This window comes from Pempheris klunzingeri, chromosome 19 (genome assembly GCF_042242105.1).
Source record: "Pempheris klunzingeri isolate RE-2024b chromosome 19, fPemKlu1.hap1, whole genome shotgun sequence".
Taxonomy (NCBI): Eukaryota; Metazoa; Chordata; class Actinopteri; order Acropomatiformes; family Pempheridae; genus Pempheris; species Pempheris klunzingeri.
This window is the reverse complement of record NC_092030.1, coordinates 17,564,532-17,584,477: the sequence shown is the minus strand read 5'-3', so window position 1 is coordinate 17,584,477 and position 19,946 is coordinate 17,564,532. Positions and strand designations below refer to the sequence as shown.

The 19,946-nt window shown below is 41.8% G+C and overlaps 1 protein-coding gene across 2 annotated transcripts in view; it reads right to left on the bottom strand.

The window, feature by feature from the left end:
* The window catches only part of LOC139218538 (disabled homolog 2-interacting protein-like), a 124,008-nt gene extending 104,867 nt beyond the window's left edge, over positions 1–19,141 (bottom strand). The window contains exon 1 of one of the 2 annotated variants that reach the window (XM_070850139.1): positions 19,077–19,141. Coding sequence is in view for 1 of the 2 variants with exons in the window: in XM_070850137.1 (XP_070706238.1) it covers positions 14,153–14,192 (40 nt within the window). In the remaining variant the exon portion in view is untranslated. Of the gene's footprint in view, positions 1–14,152; positions 14,399–19,076 lie in introns of those variants that run through there. The other variant, XM_070850137.1, reaches the window with a different exon arrangement.
* Between the last annotated feature and the right edge of the window lie 805 nt (positions 19,142–19,946).

Below are 19,946 nucleotides of genomic sequence, written 5' to 3'. Positions count from 1 at the left end.
CACGTGATCACACAGAGAGCGTGTCGGCCTATCGATGCACAGAATGTACCCTGCAAAACACATGTATGTAATTGTCCAGAGCGCCAACAAACACTTTCTACCCACTTCAACTCCCCAAACCCAAAATCCACATACAAAGTGAAACCACCCCCGTATATTGCTGTCAAACAGATATCAAAATCCACTCTGTTTTGGATGATTTATGGCTCTAACTAATTACATAGCTGTTCTTCAGAGAGCTGGGGGTGGGAAGGGGGGGAAGGGGGGGGGCAAAGCTGGAGAGGGAGTGGGGGAAATGAGGGCAGGTCCTGTGCTACTAAAACTTTGTAAGCCACAGTAAGGTGTAAGTGAGGAGGACAGAATAACTAAAAGACTTTGATATTAAAATACACAGAACTACTGTCATTCCCCACACATACATACACCAGCAGTGTGTTGTAGAGTTAAATATCACTACAAGCCCCTTTTTATTGTGGTGTAAAACCTTTGCTACAGATTCTACAGAGCAACAGTGTTAAATCTCGTATTTGGGCCACTGTATATCTAGAATCACTAGAGTATCACAAGTGTTAACTTTTAGCGAAGTATCACACCATCATTGGAGAAAATGCATTTTGAGAGTGATCCTTGATTTCGCAATCATTAAAAAAAATATCTAAACAAGTACGTTCAAGACAAAAGACTTCCGTCTTGAATCTTTTCTCAATTGTGCTGATGTGTGTGTGTGTGTGTGTGTTTTTTGGTTAGATGAGAATGTTTCACAATAGAGCTGTTGATTCTTTTTCGCCAAACAGGTCACTCTTCATTAAACACATCCCAACCTGCACTAACAGCTGCACAGACAGCTTGAACACAGAGAAAACTCTGCAGTGGTTGTACATGAAATGCAAAAATCTCCACACAGTTGCTGTATTCATCTAATAGCACTGAGCAGGCGCATCCCACTAGAATACACACCAAGGATTTACAGGGGGGAGAGGGGCAGAGATTGCGGAGATACGCGGGTAATACTGGGATGCTATTATCTCTTTAGCCAGTGTGGCAGCAGTTTATCACAGCAGTCAATCACCAAGTAATCACTATCTGTAAAGAACTCCTTCCACTTTCACTGCCTGAGAACATTTGCGCAGCTTCCACTGCCTGGACTGTCAGAGATAAAGATGTTAAAAGAGTGACACACTCAATGACGGATTATGTTAGGTTGCATTTTACTTAGCACCCTTTCTTCAAACTAAAACTGCTCTTCATTGCACTCATACTCTAGTCTGTCATTCAGTATAGAAAATTGTGTCTTTTTTCTTTTAATTTTGTACCAAAACAATTAGCAGAGCAACAGAAAATGAATCAACTAAATTTATTTCTAAATCAGCAAACTGCATAACATTCACTGGTCTCGGTGGAGATTTGTCGCTTTTCTTTATTTCAAATTGCTGTAAGGTGAACATCTTTGAGTTCATTAAACAACGTCACATTAGGTTCTGATCAACAAGACATCTTATAGACCAAAAGATTCATAGAATACTGAAAAAAAAAGATTCATTTCATGAAAAAATATACTACTTGCAGCCCTTAACAAATCCTTGCCAATAAATCAACAACCCAGTTATCCAGCTGTGCAACCGCTGTAATCTGCAATTACAGCAGAGTTTGTCAGTCCAGATCGCTCATGACCTCCAACCTCAGTGTCTTTCCTTATGATCCACACTGATCCCTGTCTGTGGCTCTGGCTAACTCATCTTCCCCTCCACTGACTCTGCCACCTTAGGAATGCCATTCCAGTCCGTCCATAATTCCCGCTCAGTGTTCCCAGTAATCCCTCTTCTCCGGCTGAGCCTACTTCCTTCCCCACAGCTGCTGGCCGGCCCAGCTTGCTCTAATAATAGGACAACAATGCCCGCCCCACACCCGGAGACACTGCAATACTACTGGAAAAAAAAAGAAAACCCCTCAACATCTAAAAACTCCTTGCATTGAATGTTAAACACTTGAAAAAGTTAATTGGAACAGACTGAATACTTTATGTAAAAAGCTCATAAAATGTTTAATTAACATAAACATTTAATGTCAATACAATTATTGACGTCCAACTCAGAGAAAGCAACTTTCTACGTTGTTGACGTTAAGTTTCTTCTGTGTGTGGGTAATAGACTGCAACATGTAAACACATGTTGGTGGAGGAATGATGATGAGGCACCTCACTCAACTGAGCTACTATCTGTGGTGGTGCAGTCTGAGAAGACACTGTAATCACACAGGAGCTGATAAATGAAGGCTACACACTCTTAAAGTAGTTAAACACTACCTTGTGCCTTTGCCGTATGTTGTGTGTTGGAATGGGACGACTCCTTCAGCGCCCACACACACACACACACACACACACACACACCAAAGATGTTATGAATAAATGTCATATTTATGCTGCATGGTCCTGTCAGCAAAGCAACCGAGGGAAAACACCAAAGTTTTCTCATCTTCTGCTGTCCCACTTGCAGAGGCAGAGCTCTGGATCCCACATTGCAGCTCTTTGTGTCTTTGAGCCTGACATTTCTGCAACAACCTATTTTTTTTCCCCCCCTCATGCGCTTCTTCTATAAGAGATACTTTGCTTATTTCCACCCCTACTTTGCTTCTTTCTCTGACAGATCAGCGTGATAATGTTGCTTCCCTGGCACGTGAAAAGCTTCCCTCCCCACCTCCTCCTCCTCTCTTTCGACCCCCCTCCGCCATTCCACCAAGGGAGCAATCCCACAGAAAAGCCCCCAAAATTTGCAACTCAGACCCCTTTTTTCTCTCACAGAGTTACTGGTCAGCGAGAACAGAAAAAAAGCAGTGGAATGCTAGTGCTCACCTCAGACAAGGTCCCACTGCCGCGGGGAAAGCAGAAGGAATATCATCCTCAGTCCGCACAGAAACCCAAGAGCAACAAGTAGTAACTCCAAAGATCTCTCCTCCCCTCTCTCGCACTCCTGCTTCCTTGCTCTCCTTCTGCTTTGCACTCATTCAGGCTGCAGTAGCTGCAGTGGGCTGAGCAAGTATGCGTGTGGTGTGTGAGGGTGTGAGTATGTGTGTGTGTGTGTGTGTATGGTCCTGTGGACTCCTGCAGGGGTATTGACTCTTCGCAGGGTTCAGGTCCTCCCCCTTCTCAGGCTCAAATACTTAAAGAGAGAGAAAAAAAGCTCACCCACACACACAAACAGAGGGCAGGAGAGTGCTCTCTTTGTCTTTTGTTGCTTTCTCTTCACTTCCTTGCCCTGTGTCTTCAAATGTCTGGAACTCCCTGCTCTACAGCTCGCTCCATATGAGAAAGCGAATGAGAGAGAGAGAGAGAGACTGTATATGCGTGAGTATGTGTTTGTGCGCGCACGCTCGTGCACGGGGACAGCCGTCATGCTTCAGCGCCCGGGGCCGGGAGGAGGAGAAGAAGGAGGAGTTCAGACCTCAGAGATCTGAATTCCTGCCTCACATACAACCAATCAGAGGCCTTGTTGCGGTTGACCAAAACCGCGGGGCCAGGCCGGGCCTCACTACCACACTCCAGCTTTAAAGCATTAGCTCAAGTCTCCAGTGCACTTTGGCTACATTCTGCAGCAGTGCTTTGGATGATCAAACGCTGTTGCTTGCTTACAAAAAGAATCACTTGTCTTTGTATACACTGCTATTTTGCTCCATCTTAGTAATATTTCAATACTAAATCAATAAAAGATATCAAGAATGCTCATTCTATGTTTATTAAAATGGAAAGCCAAGGACATTTTACCTATATGGCCTATTTCAGACCCAAAGGTACAAGTTCATGACATATTCAAAAACACTGAAAACACAAATTAGTCTGTATGGCTGCAAAGAAAGTAGCTTATGGATGTCTATAAATATTAAGTATTGCAACTAACAAATAAGTCTCACTTCCTTTCTCTATGAGATTATCTAGTTAATTTGCTAAATTAATGCAGGCAAGTTTCCAAACTTTAAGTGAAAGACTTGAGTCACCACACAAAACTATGACGAAACTACAAAGGTAGTGTGATGTTTCCTTGCCTCTTCCCACGCCCCCCCACCCCCCAGCCATCCTGCCAAAGAACAGTACTCATGTTTCGGCTGCTGTCCCCGGCCAGACATTTGTCAAGCAGGGCATTTGTCAGCAGAAGTGACAGCAGGTCTCCCCCACCTCCTGCTATTCACACCAGTTCTTACTTCTGGCTACTTCGGCTTTGACTTCTCCACTTCCTTCTCTGGTCTTCTCACCATATCCAGTCACACGAAGCCGCCTTAGGGCTGTGCGATGAGAAAAATATCATATGACGATCTGTCCGTACATTTCTATGTTACCTTTCATTCAAATACAGTTATTCATCACCACAATCTAGTTATTATTGTTCTAGCGTGTATTTCATATTGTGTTCAAAAAGTGTAGTTAAAGATGTTATTTTATCAAGACTGATTCCACAGTCACACTCTCTAAATCTGTACTTAGCCACAGCAATGCTTCACACACAATGCTAATGTCAGAGGGCTGACATGCTCACAGTGGCAATGCTAACATGCTGTGTCGAACAGGTATAATGTTGTTTAGCAAATTAGCACTAAAGACTACACCTGCAAAACAAACAGTTATTTTCATTATTGATGAATCTGTTGGTCATTTTCTCGATTTATCATTTAGTTGTTTGGTCCATGAAATGTTAGAACATGTGGAACTGTTGCTCCTACAGTATTTATTTAGCCTTTAATAGACCATTTAGCTCTTTAATGAGCAAATTTGTGTTTGACGTAAACAGACTTCCAGTGACTGATCTGACATACGCTACTGTGACAAGATGTTTCCTCTACTTAACTTCCTTCCTCTATACTTAAGATAATTATAATTATAGCAACAGTGTATTAAGAAAGCCAACAAGTTAAGAATTAAGTCATGACAAACAGCTCCATGTTTCCTCCACTCCACATTAAATGGGAAGCAGGGCCGTTTCCATACATGTCCAATAAATGCAAAATGATGTAAATTGCTCTGATGCAGAAGCGGTCGGTGACATTGTTTAGGATGGGATAAACATGTTGATCTATTACTTTCATATGCTTCTTGTCTCTGAGGCATCCAGCACAGCTATAAAACTCTGCAATTAAACATCATGTTGTGAGTTGGTCTTTGCTGTGCACGATGTTGTGATGATGGGAGTTATTTGACACATTTTGGCACGTGATTACTACTTTTCAAGACTGGCTCAATCAATTCAAAATTTCCAAAACAGTTTATGACAATTGGTGAGGCTTTTCCCAGTGTTTTTTTTTTTTTTTTCTGAAAAGCACACTGCACTACCACTTTACATGCCAGTTAAAAGTACAGAAATATGTACGAGAAATGTCCCTGGGCATTGCTATGAAGCTCAGAAGCAGGGGCATGCTGTGCTTTGAGCACAATATAACCAAGTTGCATGACCCTCTTGATTCTCATCCAAACTATTGTTAGCAAGAAACTTCACCTTACGCTGCCTGTTTGAGCACTGTGGCACAGAAGTGATAGTGGGGTAAACTTAAAAGGAGTTTAACACATTTTTATGTGTCTTATTTTGCATAATAGCTATAATTGAGTTCTCTGAAATTGTTTTGGCTTCATGAATATTATTCTTACAGGTTATTACAGGTGGTGGGGGTAGAGGTGATATCATCTGATCATCTGCTATTGGCTTTTTCCTCCCTTGAGTTTAGTTTATTATTTTCTTCTTGAAGCTGCGGTTGCATTTATATTACAACTTCTGATCTATCCTTACAGTAACGTATTACTCATTACTCACAGTGTAAATAGTAGTACCACACGCTGTTTACATTAGCATGAGGTGGTTTCAGAGCAGGCTGAGGTTAAACCAGTAACACTAAAAGGCTTATTTTAAGCCAAATTCCACATTCAACAAACAATTACCAGGAAAAACATTGTAAAAGAGGGAGTGGGAGTAAAAATGGGGGAGACAGAAACCCAAAGGCTGAGGTGACATGAGTGAGTACGTTGGTATGTAGGCTATAGAGTTACTCAGGGACAAAAAGTGAAGTGGTGAAGCCCCCTCCTGTAGACACTGACACGCCTCTCCTTTTATCTACCTCTGTGTTTGTCCCCCTTTCTGTCTCACTAATCTCTCACCCCCTGTCACTCTGTTTACTTCCCCGAGTCGCTTTGTGTGTGTTTATGTCCAACAATGTGTGAAAAATTAACAACATGTAGAATGAGGACTATGTTTAACCTTGTGTTTGTTTAGTCTGGGCATAGATTTTTGTGTACAAGCACGCTCGTGCTCTTGGGAGTGAAATCCACAATGAGAATTGGGTTTTTCAAATGGATTTCCCTTGAGAGGCAACAGCCTGCTGGAACAGAGGTATGCGTGTGACAGCAAAAATTGAGAAAAAGACAAGATATAGCCCACAGGAGAGATGATGAAAATACAGAGCAGCACACCAGCGGCGAGCAGAGAGCAAATAATGGAAAGTGCCAATGTGCCAAAAGAGCCATCATTGACAAACACAGTAACCGAACAGTCGGCCTAATGTGTGTCTACAGTATCCTAATGATCTGCCTCTAGAAGCGATCCTGTCATTCCACACGCTGTTGAGTGCTTGGGTGCTAAAAAAAACAATCCCAAATGTTTGTGCCGAGGAACTTAATGCACAACAAACTGACGCCGCATCCTCAAAAAGCTGAGTCGAGGAAAAATCACTACATAAAACAGTCAAATTGCATCGAATCAATTCAGTATCTCTCTTGTTCCCCAGTAAAAGCAGAGAAATAAAGGAATGTGTAATTCAGCTGTAGGAAGAGTTGGACATGGGACAGTCAGGAATGCCAACAACTGCCATTTCGGAGACAAAGGCACTTGTGTGCGGCACGTGGGGTCAGGCTGCTACCATGCCAGCAAGCGCTTTTTGTGGAAGGATTCCAAAGGGAATTCAACTTATAAAAGGCTAGAACGGGGGCGTACTGGGGCCCAGCAGTCTAACATGGATACCATGTAATTGCCCAGGCCCTCGTTTCACTATGACCTTTATCACATATCATTTACGTCTCTAACTTTCTATTAAAAGCAAAATTCAAAATCACCAAAACCTGCTCTTGCACAGTACCATACTGAACTCTGAGTGCCTGGACATAAATGGAGCATTACGCTAGTTTGGATAGAGCAGCTATCATTTAAACGATTCTATCATGGAAATGTTGTTTGCTGCTGCACTGTAACTCACTCCACCACCCAAACGTCCTCAATATAAGCTATATTAGTTATTGTTAACTTTAACTGATCACTGTTATATTAGGAGGATTAGTTTTAGCAGAAGCTTAAGAGCTGAGCTTATAATAATAAAAAAAATTGGACAGTTAACCTCAATTATTTTCATGGATGGAACTAAATGGCTGGGAAACAAAAAACTTTAAATCAAAGTTCTAGAAGTATTATGTTGCTGCTTCTCCAAAGCTCTCATTTCAAGCTCAAATTACTGCATTTTCCCACCTGCACCAGTAGTGAAATAAATACTTTGGTGGATGATCACAGATCTGTAACTGGGTGAACCACATTTACAATGAGGAAGGGTAAACAGAACGCTGATTAGGATCAGTTTATCTTGCCACTGTAGGATCCTACTTTGATTAGAATCTCCAAGGAAGAGGCTTAATGTCCATGCTCTTTCTGACTTAACCAGTTTCCTTTCACACAGTCAGTGTTTTCCAACCGTCTTTCCTCGGCTCATTCCCTCACCACTCTCAGCCTCTCTGGCAGTCTTTGCTCAGTGTGGGACCAGCACATTTACATAAGATTTACAGAGACATGAAAAAGCACATTCCCATCATAAATTTGTTGTGAGCGTGTAACAAGCTCATGGCTGTGTTTGGCTCAGTTTCTGCCCCTTGCAGTCATTTCGACTTAGACACACATCACACACTTGGACGGCAAAAACATACCACGGACACACGCTAGCACACCACACGCACGAACCATACTAACACACTTCCACATCAAATACAGGTGTGCACACGTTCTAATTTTCCTTAACTATTCATTTTCTCACACACTCTGAACTGCTTTTCTCTGTTTCTTGTCCCTCCTCCCCTCACTACCCCCCCCCCCCCCCTCAGCAGTGCTCCGATGACTGACAGTCTCCCATCAGGGAGGCTTTCTGACAAATGGGGCCAAATGGAGTCGTGCCACTGTTGCTGCTGGCCGCAAGTCAGCTCTCTGAGGTTATTGCTTAGCTCTGCTCTAACAGCGTTATTTATATCCACCATCACCAGACTAGTTTTAAGTGTTTGATGAACTTTTCATGTGCCATCTCCTGTGTGGACCTCACAGCTGTGGATCTTTTGGTGAGAAATCTGCAGTGTTTTGCTACACCTGGGTGTAGTGGGATGCAGAAATACAATAAAAGAAATTGCTGAATTTCTTAGATTTCTGAATTTTCACAATAAAACTGCCAAGTGGATCAGATTGAGGACAAGTTTGCACTTTTACGATTGATCACAGTTACAAACTTTTTACTACTGTGTAAATCCAAAATAGAGTTGGTCAGGAACTATGTGGAGTCAGTAATTGCCTTTTTTGACCGCAGGAATGTTTTTAAGGATTTCAAGACCTTTACTTCGATTTACATCAGTGGAAGCTTGTTCAGGTTTTAGTGTCTGCCTCCAAAGCATGTAGTGCCTCGTCAGTGGGCCGCTAACTATTACGATAGAGTATCTGCCGCAAATGTACGTCAGTGATTGGTCAAATACAAGAACTGGTTTTTTTTGGGCGGCAGGGAGAGAAACTTTGATGTTACTGACATTTAAATGACAGCTATAAAACTAAAAACTTGACTGTCTAACAAAAAGAAAAGCAGGGTAAAGAGAGATGTGGCAAACTAATTTTAATTTATATGGCAATTGCTTTAGTGCGGTTACATACCACAGGCAGTCGAAGTACGTACTACAACAAAAGAAACAGAACATCCCACTCAGCAGATTGCTACTCAGCTCGTGTGTGTCGTCCTCTGAATGTCTCCTTCGCAACATTCATCACACAGTCGTAAATTACAAAGAAAGACATGATGACTTCAAACTCATCCATGCTTACTTTGGTTTTTCTCCACACGCAAGATTATGTCTCAAACCAAGCAGTCATTACAATGAGACGGTTTGCTTAGAAAAGGCAAACACAATTGCGCCAAAGACAATTTTTGTTCCTGAGCTTAGTTCTTGAGGCTCCTGGGGTACATTTGGCCAGAAGGCAAGCTGTATGAGAGGCACAAATGCTTCCTGAATGGCTCCATCATGCTAATACTTAGACACAATTATTAGTTGCAATCTTTTCAAAGTTGCAGGACAAATATGCTGATCACAGCAGACAGCTCTAAATACAGAGTGAGAGCAGCCTGAAGTGCACTGAGGCTGCACCAGGACCTGAATTTTCCAGTCACATTTGGACATGGTCAGGTCAGGGATGCATTTATCCAAATATGTAGTGTAGTGTCAACACAAATGCATCCTTGACCCCCTTGAAGGACCATCTATTCAAGGTTGAAATAAATATATATAGCTCAACAGAGCTACCTAACTTAGACCACTGAGGTCCTCTGTCTCTCTGTCCTTCTGTGTTTTCACGGCTCTTTTGTTGTTGAGTTCTTTGGTGTAGTACTACCCAATGCCCTTGTGTGGCTGCATGGCTAACTTCAAATGAGTGTGATCTGTGTTTTCTTTCCCCCATCAAAGATAAAGTCAAATATAAGCATGGAGGCAAAATCTCATCACAAACAGGGACATCACTGGGGAGAAGTTTTTAAATGCAATCTGTCTCAACTGGATGTAAGCACAATTTAAATGCTTTCACGCAGGGCACCAGGTCTTCAAACTGACAAAGTATTCTCTAATATGCTTGTGATTCAGTACTAATGAGGGGTGGAAAACCCATTTATTTAAGTAATAAGTAATGTTTGGCTTTCATTTTAAACCAACACCTAACCCACAAATCAGAATAGGCAATTTGGTTGAGAAAAGCCTGCACCACAACACGCAGTCTGTCATTTAAAACTACTCCTGACATTCTTTTCCAGCCAAATTAATCCAGTGCCATTTGTCTTGCCCTCTGGAGGAGCAGGACAAGCAGCAAGGCTTTTTATTTTCACTTGTTCGTATATATTTACTCTAAATGCTTCTGATAATGACAGAGCAGTAAGCTCAGTAGCCTTTAAGAAAACAGTGAGGATGTGGAGCATTGGCATAAAGCTGCCCTACAGAGCATCACATGGTCTACTTGAATTCTGGATGCATCAATATCCAGATATCATAACTGACATTTGAAGACAATCAATAAGTGTTGAAAAGAATTAGCTAATTACAACAGAACACTAATAATTAATACAAATTCAATAGTCAGAAAGTCAGTTATTGCAAATTGCAAATGTTTTCTCCATTGTAAGCCCTCTGTGTGAAAGTGAACATAAAATAAGCATACATGTGTAAACCATTTGTCATGTTACCTGCAAACAGCAGCATTTAAATGTAGTTTCAAAGGTTCCAAACTTTGGTGGCGTGCTATTTCTTTTAAGCGGCTAGAATGAATACTTTTATGATAACAATGTGAAAATGTGACATTGTGAAAGTGGTCGCTGGTCACGATGAGCCTTCAGAGAATTATCCTCTCTGCAGTTCCTTCTGGCTTTACAGAGTTTTATAGCATTTTTTTTTTTGGCTCTGTGGGCCACAAACATCCTGTTTTGGTTCACTAGCTGCTGGATGAGTAAGTTAGCAACTGTTTTGACATATAAACTAAAAAAGGTGGTAACAATATCAGTGTAGTGATTAGAATTTGTGGCCAAAATATATCAGGTACCACAGGCTTTAGGCTGCGTTAATCAATATTTGAAAAGTGTCAGTCACATAGACTTTATATAAAGATGGATGTCACGGCAGCTCCCCAAAAGTGAAGCCAAAACATCACAATTGCCCCCTGATGGCTGGTGGCAGAATAGGTCATTAAACCTGCCCTCTCCATGTTAACAGATGGAACACAAGATAGTTTCTGTCATTAAACGTAGTTCTTATCACACTAATGTATACTGAAGTGTGCAGTTTTCTTATAAGTTTGGTTTTAATTAGTTATTTGATGCTATAAAACATTTTAGTGCAGGGAAAGGAAGTGTACACCTGTTGTCCATCTTTACATTATCTTTTTAGCCTTTTTTAGTACAATATTGTGGTTACACAGCTAACACACAGCCTCAATGACCTACACTACCTGCCCAGCAGCAAACAGCAGACAGACAGAATGAGTTTGGGACTAGCTGACTAAGTTACGTTTAAAATCCAGATATATTTCTGAGGAGTTTGTGGCCACTCTAACCCCTAACCTCAAACCCAAGTCTCTGAAACCCCGAAATAACCCTTTAAAGAAGTGGGAGGAGCCAGAATGACTTAACTTTGCCAAAATGTCTTTCAAAGGTCGGTTTAAAATCTGGATTTGTTCCCCAAAATATCCAAGCACAAAAACACTCACATGCCTCGACACAAAAACATGTTTACAGCTGGAAACTGAATAGACTAAACATCATGTTTTTTATCAGTCTCTCTACAGCGTTTAGACCAACACTCATCTGGTGTGGCTGCAACCTCATAGAGAGACGAAGTTCTCTTGTTCACCAGAATGAACTTGTCTTAACCATAAGGCCTGGCACAAGACAGTGTTTCCTCTCTTAAAACTAGATTAAAACTTTTAAGCCGACAGCCCAGTTCCTAAATTTACACGCTCCATTGTCCCACCCAGCTCCAAAGGCTGTCTAGACTTTAGCACATGACAACACCAGCTAGAATAAATCTTTTATTAAAAGCTGAACATTCTTCAAGACAGAGACCTGCAGGGCTTTCACCCACAAGACCGCACTTTCATCTGGCCAAAATCCGGGAATTTTAGAAGTGTACTCAGAAACCCCAGTTCGCCTCAAAATGGAAAATAAGGGAAAAGCCCCTTGTTTTTCACAAAAATGCAGCAAAAGAGAAGAAATCTCAATTGGTTCAATCCCCCTGTCTAATGAAAGTTCTGTACAAAACGCACATACTCACACACAAACAAAAAATGTCCCTGTGTTTTCTCCTCCAGTACATGAGCAGGCATTCAACCTTTCGCAACTAGGACAAAAACATGCAGACCTATTTACATGTCAATGAAGGCCATGGATAAGGACCTCTCTTTGCTTCTCGCTTTTTACTTTCCTCCCTCAAATGTCCTCTCATCTCTGTGTGTTCCTATAATAAGGAGTGCTCATTTTGATGCCTAATAACAGCATGGCAGCCTGTAAAGAGAAATGCAGTTTATTCCTGACAAACTGTTGGTGCACTGATGTACTACAACTTAACACTTGTGTGGTAAAACTAAAAGATGAGATGATTCACATATCTGTTTATTGTTTGAGTTATCACTCATCGTCAAAGTGACCGCTTTTATATTAGCTTGTCTGGTAGCAATATGACACAGAACATTATCTACAGTGCTGTACACTCGGAGAGAGACAGACACATCCGGCGTTGGCAATCATTTGCTTTCTGTAGGCGGAAACAGGAAAAAGGTAGATGCAGTTACAGTGCCTGTGCTATAATAGTAAGCTAGATGACAGCAGATGGACAACTACTTTATATGTAAAATAAACAAAGCAATATAAAAACACAGGAAAGCAGCTAACAGCACAGCCAGGAATTAATCATAGATTTGATACAAAAATTGCCAGCAGTGATGTCTGTGTGCATGCATGTGTTTGTGTGTGTGTTTAAGAGAGCGAGAGTGAAAATTGATGCCTAAGAGGCTTAGGAAGCGTGAACTCCTCCTAGGGTTTGCAGGCCTCAGGAAGAATGTAACTGGATGATATCAGATTATTGCCCTTTCTACTCTCACTTTTCTATTTATACTGCACCTTTAGTGGGAACCTTCTGAGGCTGTGTGCATTGAGAGAGGCTGGTTGTGTGGAGACCGCAGTTAATCACTGTATGAAGTTGATATTTCATGTTGGGAGACCTTGTCCTTAAGGTGAGAAAAAGCCCCATGTTCTCGCCTATTTGGGTTAGATTGGCAACTGAAGTTTCAAGTTTCAGGAGATGGATAAAAACGGTGAAGGTTCGTCTTTAGCAGTTTTCTTCTCCTTTACTTTGTCCCTCCTTCTCCATCATGGCAGACAGCCCAGGGCATAAAGCATTGTGGCTTAGATGCTGGCGAAGAGAAACTATGGTCTCTTGGAAATATGCTCTCTGTTGACTCATTCTGTTAACCACATTCTTCATCAGCAGCAAAGCAGAGTCTTTCCCATCGGCCATGAAGACAAAACACCGTCTCTTCTCGCCCAGTTAATAATACACTGTTTTTTCTGCCTTTTAACTATCTAGTTTAGGCTCTAACATTTGGAGCAGTGGAGGAAAAAAAAAAAAGAGGCAGCGGAAAATGAGGGGGAAGAGAAAGAGTGAGCACTCTCACTGGCCTACAGTGCAGTCTAGATCCCCCTGGATTTATTTGTGTACACAACCCTTTCCCTCTCCCACTTTCATTCCTCCGTGCCGCTCCGTGTCTCTAACACAAACACCCACATGCTGCAACCACTACACGGGATGCAAATATCCAGATTCACATAACCATCAAATTATCTTGCTGCTTTTGAATAGAAGTGGTACACCCATGGTCCTCCCGTGTGCCACAGTTAAATATTCCATCCAGAACAAGAGGAGAGCTTCCTGCTCCACAAAGCCAGACAGAGGGCGGACAGAAGACGAGGCAAATTCCAGAGAGACATCATTCAACAAACAGCTTTGAACTTTCTTAACTACAGCAAATCTGAAAACTTTACAACTCTGTTAAAGTAATGACAAAAAGGCCATTGGGGCAAAATGTCGTTAGCAGGCTGTTGATTTCATCACATTGCCATGTAACACCTCTCCACCCTTTGACCCCCTATCCAACAGAACAGACTTAAGTCCTATTCATCTGATCACAGAGGCCCTAGTCAACAGCTTAAGAGCCAAATGGAGGGCCTAGTCATAGACGCACGCTAACAGGAAACCCATGTGACTCGACTCCCTTGTTCACCAACATGTTCAACTTTTTCCATAGCATCAATCTCCTCGTTTCTCATCTTTTCCTCCAACCCCGGCGCTTCAAATCTCACTCACCATGCTGTGCCTCTGGATGAGTGCTGGTGTCAGGGTCCATGTTAAATTCACAGGGTGCTGAGCGCCCAGATCAACACACCCATGTCCTGAGGCAAAGTCGACTCTGTAACCAAACTGCAAATACTGAAACTATCGCTACAACTACTGCTGTATTCCTACTGCCGCCGCCACTGCCGTCCTCCTCACCGCTGTTCTCTCCAGTCAGAGCTGCTGGCTCTGGTCCGGCCCCTGCAGCCTGCCAGCTCAGCTCAGGCTTCTACCGCTGTGTTACATCTGTCTGACTGAGCCCCTCTCTGGAGAGTGGGAAGAGAGAGAGAGAGAGAGAGAGACACAGAGCGAGTATGAGAGAGAGAGAAAGAGGGAATAACGGAGAACGGAGTGGGAGGGAGGAGAGAGAGGGAGCAGTTTCCACATTGTGGTGGTGGAGAGAGAGAGAGAGAGAGAGAGAGAGAGAGAGAGAGATATGGGAGGAGAGGGTTGTGGCAGTGCTGAATTTTTCCACTTTGATCAATTTTACACTCTCAGCATATTTTTTCTCATCATAGAGACAACTTAGTAACATCAGTACGGAAAACATTGACATGCCAGAACAACTTAAGAACTTATAGAGCACTGCAGCCTGGGTCTTCACAATGGGTGGACTCCAAATGTGATCAGGTTGTGCTGGCTGGGCATGCCTTCTACTCTCATATCAATTTGGCACACACACAACAACACATGCTGCTGAAGCTGACCTGAATTGACAGCTTGTGAGGCAACTTAAGTGCTGCAGCTAATGATTACTGTCATTACAAAGTTACATTTAAGATGCTGGAACCAGAACATTTTTCTTAAGAATGGCTGAAATGATTCATCAGTTGTCAAATTAGTTACCAGACTTTTGCTGATTGTCTAATTGATTAATGTACTAATCATGCAGCTCTGGTTAACATAGCAAGGCCAACGACTAGTAAACACATGTATTAGTTATTGATTGGCATGGCTAAACTAAACGTACAAAGTATTCTACTATTAACACTTATAGAATGGCTGTAATGATACTTGGACAGTGATTTAACTTTTCTTATATTTCCCTTTTTTTTGTTCAATAACTGCACAACTCATCCTCAGAAAGGAGTGCTACCACAGCATCGACACTGCTACTGCTCGATTATCACGGCCAAATGGAGCCTTGCCAAACTTTACCTTAAAAACATTTTAATCTCAATTATCCCAAGCTCTTGATAAATTACAGCGCCACATATCTGAGATGTTTCGAGTTATTAAAAGTGTAAGACAAGACAATGACAAGGCAAACCAATCTATTATTTAGTAGAAAGCTGGCAGGACACACTGGAGCGACTGGCACAAAGTCAATACCGTTCTGACTAATGATGGCTAATAGTCATCTCTGAGGAGAGAAGTGGTGACAAGCAGGACTTTGTCAAATTAAGCATCACAAGGAATGTTAAGATCCTTAAAATCTATGTGAGGCGGTATTTGGGCTACAAGGCATATAAAAATCATTCAACAGCCTTTGGTCAGTTATTCAGTTCTATTTAATCCTATCTAAGGGGTTTTTGGGGAAATATTTATGGAAAGAGGAAAACATGGGAAATGGGACATTATATGCCCCAACATATTTTAAGAATCAAGAGCTGAGAACTTCTCTCAAGCAGTATCCAGAAAAAAACATTCACCTCGGTAAAATAAAGCTTAGTTGCTCTGGTGGGAGCGTAGCAGCGCTCTCTCCATCTCTGACATATTTGTGCCAAAACCTCGACGAGCTCAAAAGAACAGAGGAGGCAGCCGCTCACTATTCAGTCGGAGGATGAGACGAGATGAGAGCGCTCTCTGATTTGCTGAGGATTCCTATTCATTTGAGAGTCGTTTTTATTCATCACGCTGCTGATTTAGAGCTTGTGTCACACAAGGACAAGAGCAGGTGGGGCCTACGCCAATGAATAATTTAGTAAAACATCGACAGCGTGAGTGTTTGTAGTGTTGTCATGTGGAACATGATTTGAAAACCATACAGGTGCTCATGCACACACACAAATGCAACTTTAAAGGTTAGACATTGAGGAGGCGGCTTGAACATGTAACACTCTCTGGTTTTCAGGGGTAAATTTAACAGCAACCCTTCTGTCAATATGGTATTCAAAGAGGGAAAAGTTTGTTGTTGCTCAAGTGAAATATTATTTTACACCTGTTAGGTGTGTTTTCATGAAACTCTAAAAGCTCTAGTAGTATCTCACCCCAGCACTTATATTTCTTTGCAATGTGATCAGTTCATCAGTCAAATGGTGCAAAACAGGTCCGGGTTGATTGACGGGCCGTGCACAATTTGGTGCAGAGGCTGGCCGCAAGGAGACAGCTGTTGCATCCTGGTGGAGAGGTGAGCAAAGGAATGGTGAGCCGACGTTTGTTATTAGCCTATTAGGCTAACGCAACAGGACTAGCATCTGTCATGTGATCACAGCATTTAAAGCCCAGTCTGGTAAAAATGGAGGGTTTTATAGGATAAAACTTGAAAACCAATCAATAAGCAGACAAACCAGAAAGGTTTTATGTTGCAGTTTTTTTATGTTCTCTAAAGTTACTGTTCTACTGGGCTTACTTCACTCTGTGTCTTGTGCACAATTAGCTTTTATTCTAATTTTTGTTTTATAACATTTGCTTTGTTTTATTCAACAGGGAGGAAAAAGCAGTTGCCAGTAACCAAGCATAGGCTGCTATGGTTTAAGTTGTGTGTTTGAGAAAAATGTTGCATTTTCATCTCTTACTTTTAATACTTAATAAGCAATGCTGTTAATAATAATAAATAAATAAATAAATAATGCTATACAATAAATATAAGGTTTCAAACAGACCCCTTGATCGGTGATCGGTACTGGTCGATACTGCTTACAGCGATCGTAAGTTATCTTTCATTGCAGGTGACAACTGAATCCAAGTCCAACAGCAACTGAGGTCAAGTGACAATAAAGTTTCATTCTTCACGAACATCCATTTGTGAAATATGAATCTGGATAAATATCTCAAAGGCTGACAGAACAGCACCAACAACTGTGTTTAAATGGCTGCCATGATAGCCACTGCAGTAATACATTCATGTATTGTAATGTATTCTAGCCAACATGCAGAAAAGTGTAGCTTGACTATGGAAATATGAATCAGCAATTCAGAAATTATCTTGCATCATCATCATGGAAAAGTTTCAGAATGTCATTGGCAGAGTTGCAGAGGTTCCCTGTAATTAGTGAACTAGCTGGCAGACTGTGTTTATTCTTTTAGCCTCTCTTCTCAGATAAATAAAACCAACCTAATCATAGATGCAGGATAATGATACACTCTTCTCTCATCATCATGTCATCACTTGCATCAGTAAACATAGATTGAAAAATGGGATGCACATATTTCAAAACTTTCATTTGCCTTGCGATGGCGTGTGCGTGATGTAGCGCGCAACAAAATGAGGAAAAAGGTTGTCCTCGTATTTTCAGGCCAAATATGTGCTATGCAGGGAATGCTGGTTAACAGCCATAACTTTGGGGAGACAGAAGGACATCTCTGCTCATCTCATCATCTAGCCCTTTTCATGCTTGCAACAAGAATGTGACCTTACTTTGGAGGTATGGGGTTCTGATAGAAAGAGAGGAGTGTCCAAAACAGAGCGCAAGAAAGAAGAAAACTGGACGCATTTCAAGTATTTGAGCTGCACACGCAGTGGAGCACACACAATATTAGAAATTGCTTCAAATAACTGAATGAACTTATTATTTGAGGTATGAATATAATATAATCTTCGAAATGCATTTTGTCATGTCAACTAAAGAACTGAGAAATACATTTGTAAAGGTAAAATGTGCCCCACAGTTATATTTTCATTCTTAACACTAAACTAAATGGCTCCCTCTGATGGTAAAAGATGGGTCACTGTTAAAACAAAACTTTGGGCAAAGAGTGTCTGCAGAAAGCCTGATTCTGACCCCAGCACAAAGCATTGCTTAAATCACTGCGGTCACAAAGACCCACGCAAGAATGTTGGTTAAAAAATGCTCGCATAGCTATATAGTCTTTGCACTGTCCACATAGTCCGAGTGATACACATCAGGAACATTACTAAACCTAATAAAACCTAAACTTAATGTTCTGTACTGTTCTGTAAGATTATGTAATGACTGCATGAAAAAGCACTTACACTAAACAGCCATTGCACACACTGATTTAAAGGTGGCTTATATTAGGTTGCATGCCAGCTAACAACCCAGCAACAGTAACTGAGGGATACAAACGTTTGAATGTCAAACCTCAGTGCCACCTAGCGTCTCATTTTGACTCACTCTGTGCTTTCATCCCTGCAGAGAGCACCTGGAGCTGCTCCATCTAGTCTGCAGACACAAGTGCCGGCACATCCAGAAAATAATGCTTCAAAATTACAAGCATTACACTGTCAGAAAAGAAAAGGGGAAAGTGCAACACGACTCTGAAAGACTTGTACATGCAGTGAAGTGCTATGAAGCAGCAAGGTCTCCATCTAGTGGATATGAGGAAGAAAAGAGTATCAGCGATTTTAAAATGCTCACCCAGGCATGTGAGCAATCCAAGGCCCACTTACATGTATTAGACTGGTTATGTCATTGAGGAGCCCATTTGACCTTTGCACAGAGCAAGGATTTCTATTTTACTTTAAACTGATGGTTAGCAGCCTTGGACAGAGAAGGTTGTAGAAAAAAAAAAAAGCCAAAACCATAAAAAAAGAACCAACCTATGCTCAATCTCCAGATTTTATTTTTATATGTCAATAACCATTTGATTTGCAGGTTATTAATCATTGTAAAGTAATTATAAGCAGTTAAAGTATTCTAAGTGCCTGTGTGTGTGTGTGTGTGTGTGTGTGTGTATCCTAATCACTGCAGAGGTATGTCCTCAGGCTACTCACCGCTCTCAGTGGACAGCTGGCTGTGGAATTCTGGAAACTGCGTTTCCACTGGAACGCTGATGGTGCGCCGCAGAAGATGGACCTTGCATGACGCAGGGCGCCTCTCCTGCAAAAAGAAGGGATGGATCTGCTGAGAAAAAAGAGATAAAGAAGAAGACAGAGACAGAGCAAGACCATTCAAGACATAAAAGGTTGAATGAATTCAGCAAAAGGCACAGATACAAAGTAGGCACACAGAGTAGATAGCGTACAGAAGAAGAGCGAAAGCTAACAAGAAGAAAAATGGGGGCTGCTACAATTGTAAGAAGTGCACATAGTCACAGAGGCTGCTTATCTATGTTGTTGTGGTTATTCTGGTCACCATGTTTAATGCTGTGTTGGGCCTGTAGTGCACAATAACTGTAGAGCTTCTGATAAATGAGGAGTCATTGAATAAAACAGAACAGGCATTAGCTGTGCATCAGTCTGTGTCAGCCCATATCTGCTTATGGCTTGCATACCAAATGTTTGGCTCCAAAAGATTAAACAGACAAAGGAAGAAGGATGGCGGTGGTGAGAGAGAGCGGTGACTGAAAGAAAAAGGGAAAGGGCCTGATGTCCTCCAAGAGGAGTGATAATGGCTTATCGAACATCCTCACACCTCTCAACTCAATGCGGCACCCTGTCTGTCGTGTTTTCTCTATCCCCGCTTCCACGTCCGTCTGCTTATCTCTCAAATCGTCTCAGAGACGTCACCCCTTTACTTGCCTCATGGGGCTTGGGCTTAAGGACAGCTCTCACCGTCTCTGGCTTAAAACAACGTCTGGTGGTGTGAACCATAATGACTAAGCAATATGGGCGGCAATTTGACTCCCACTACCCACAATTCTG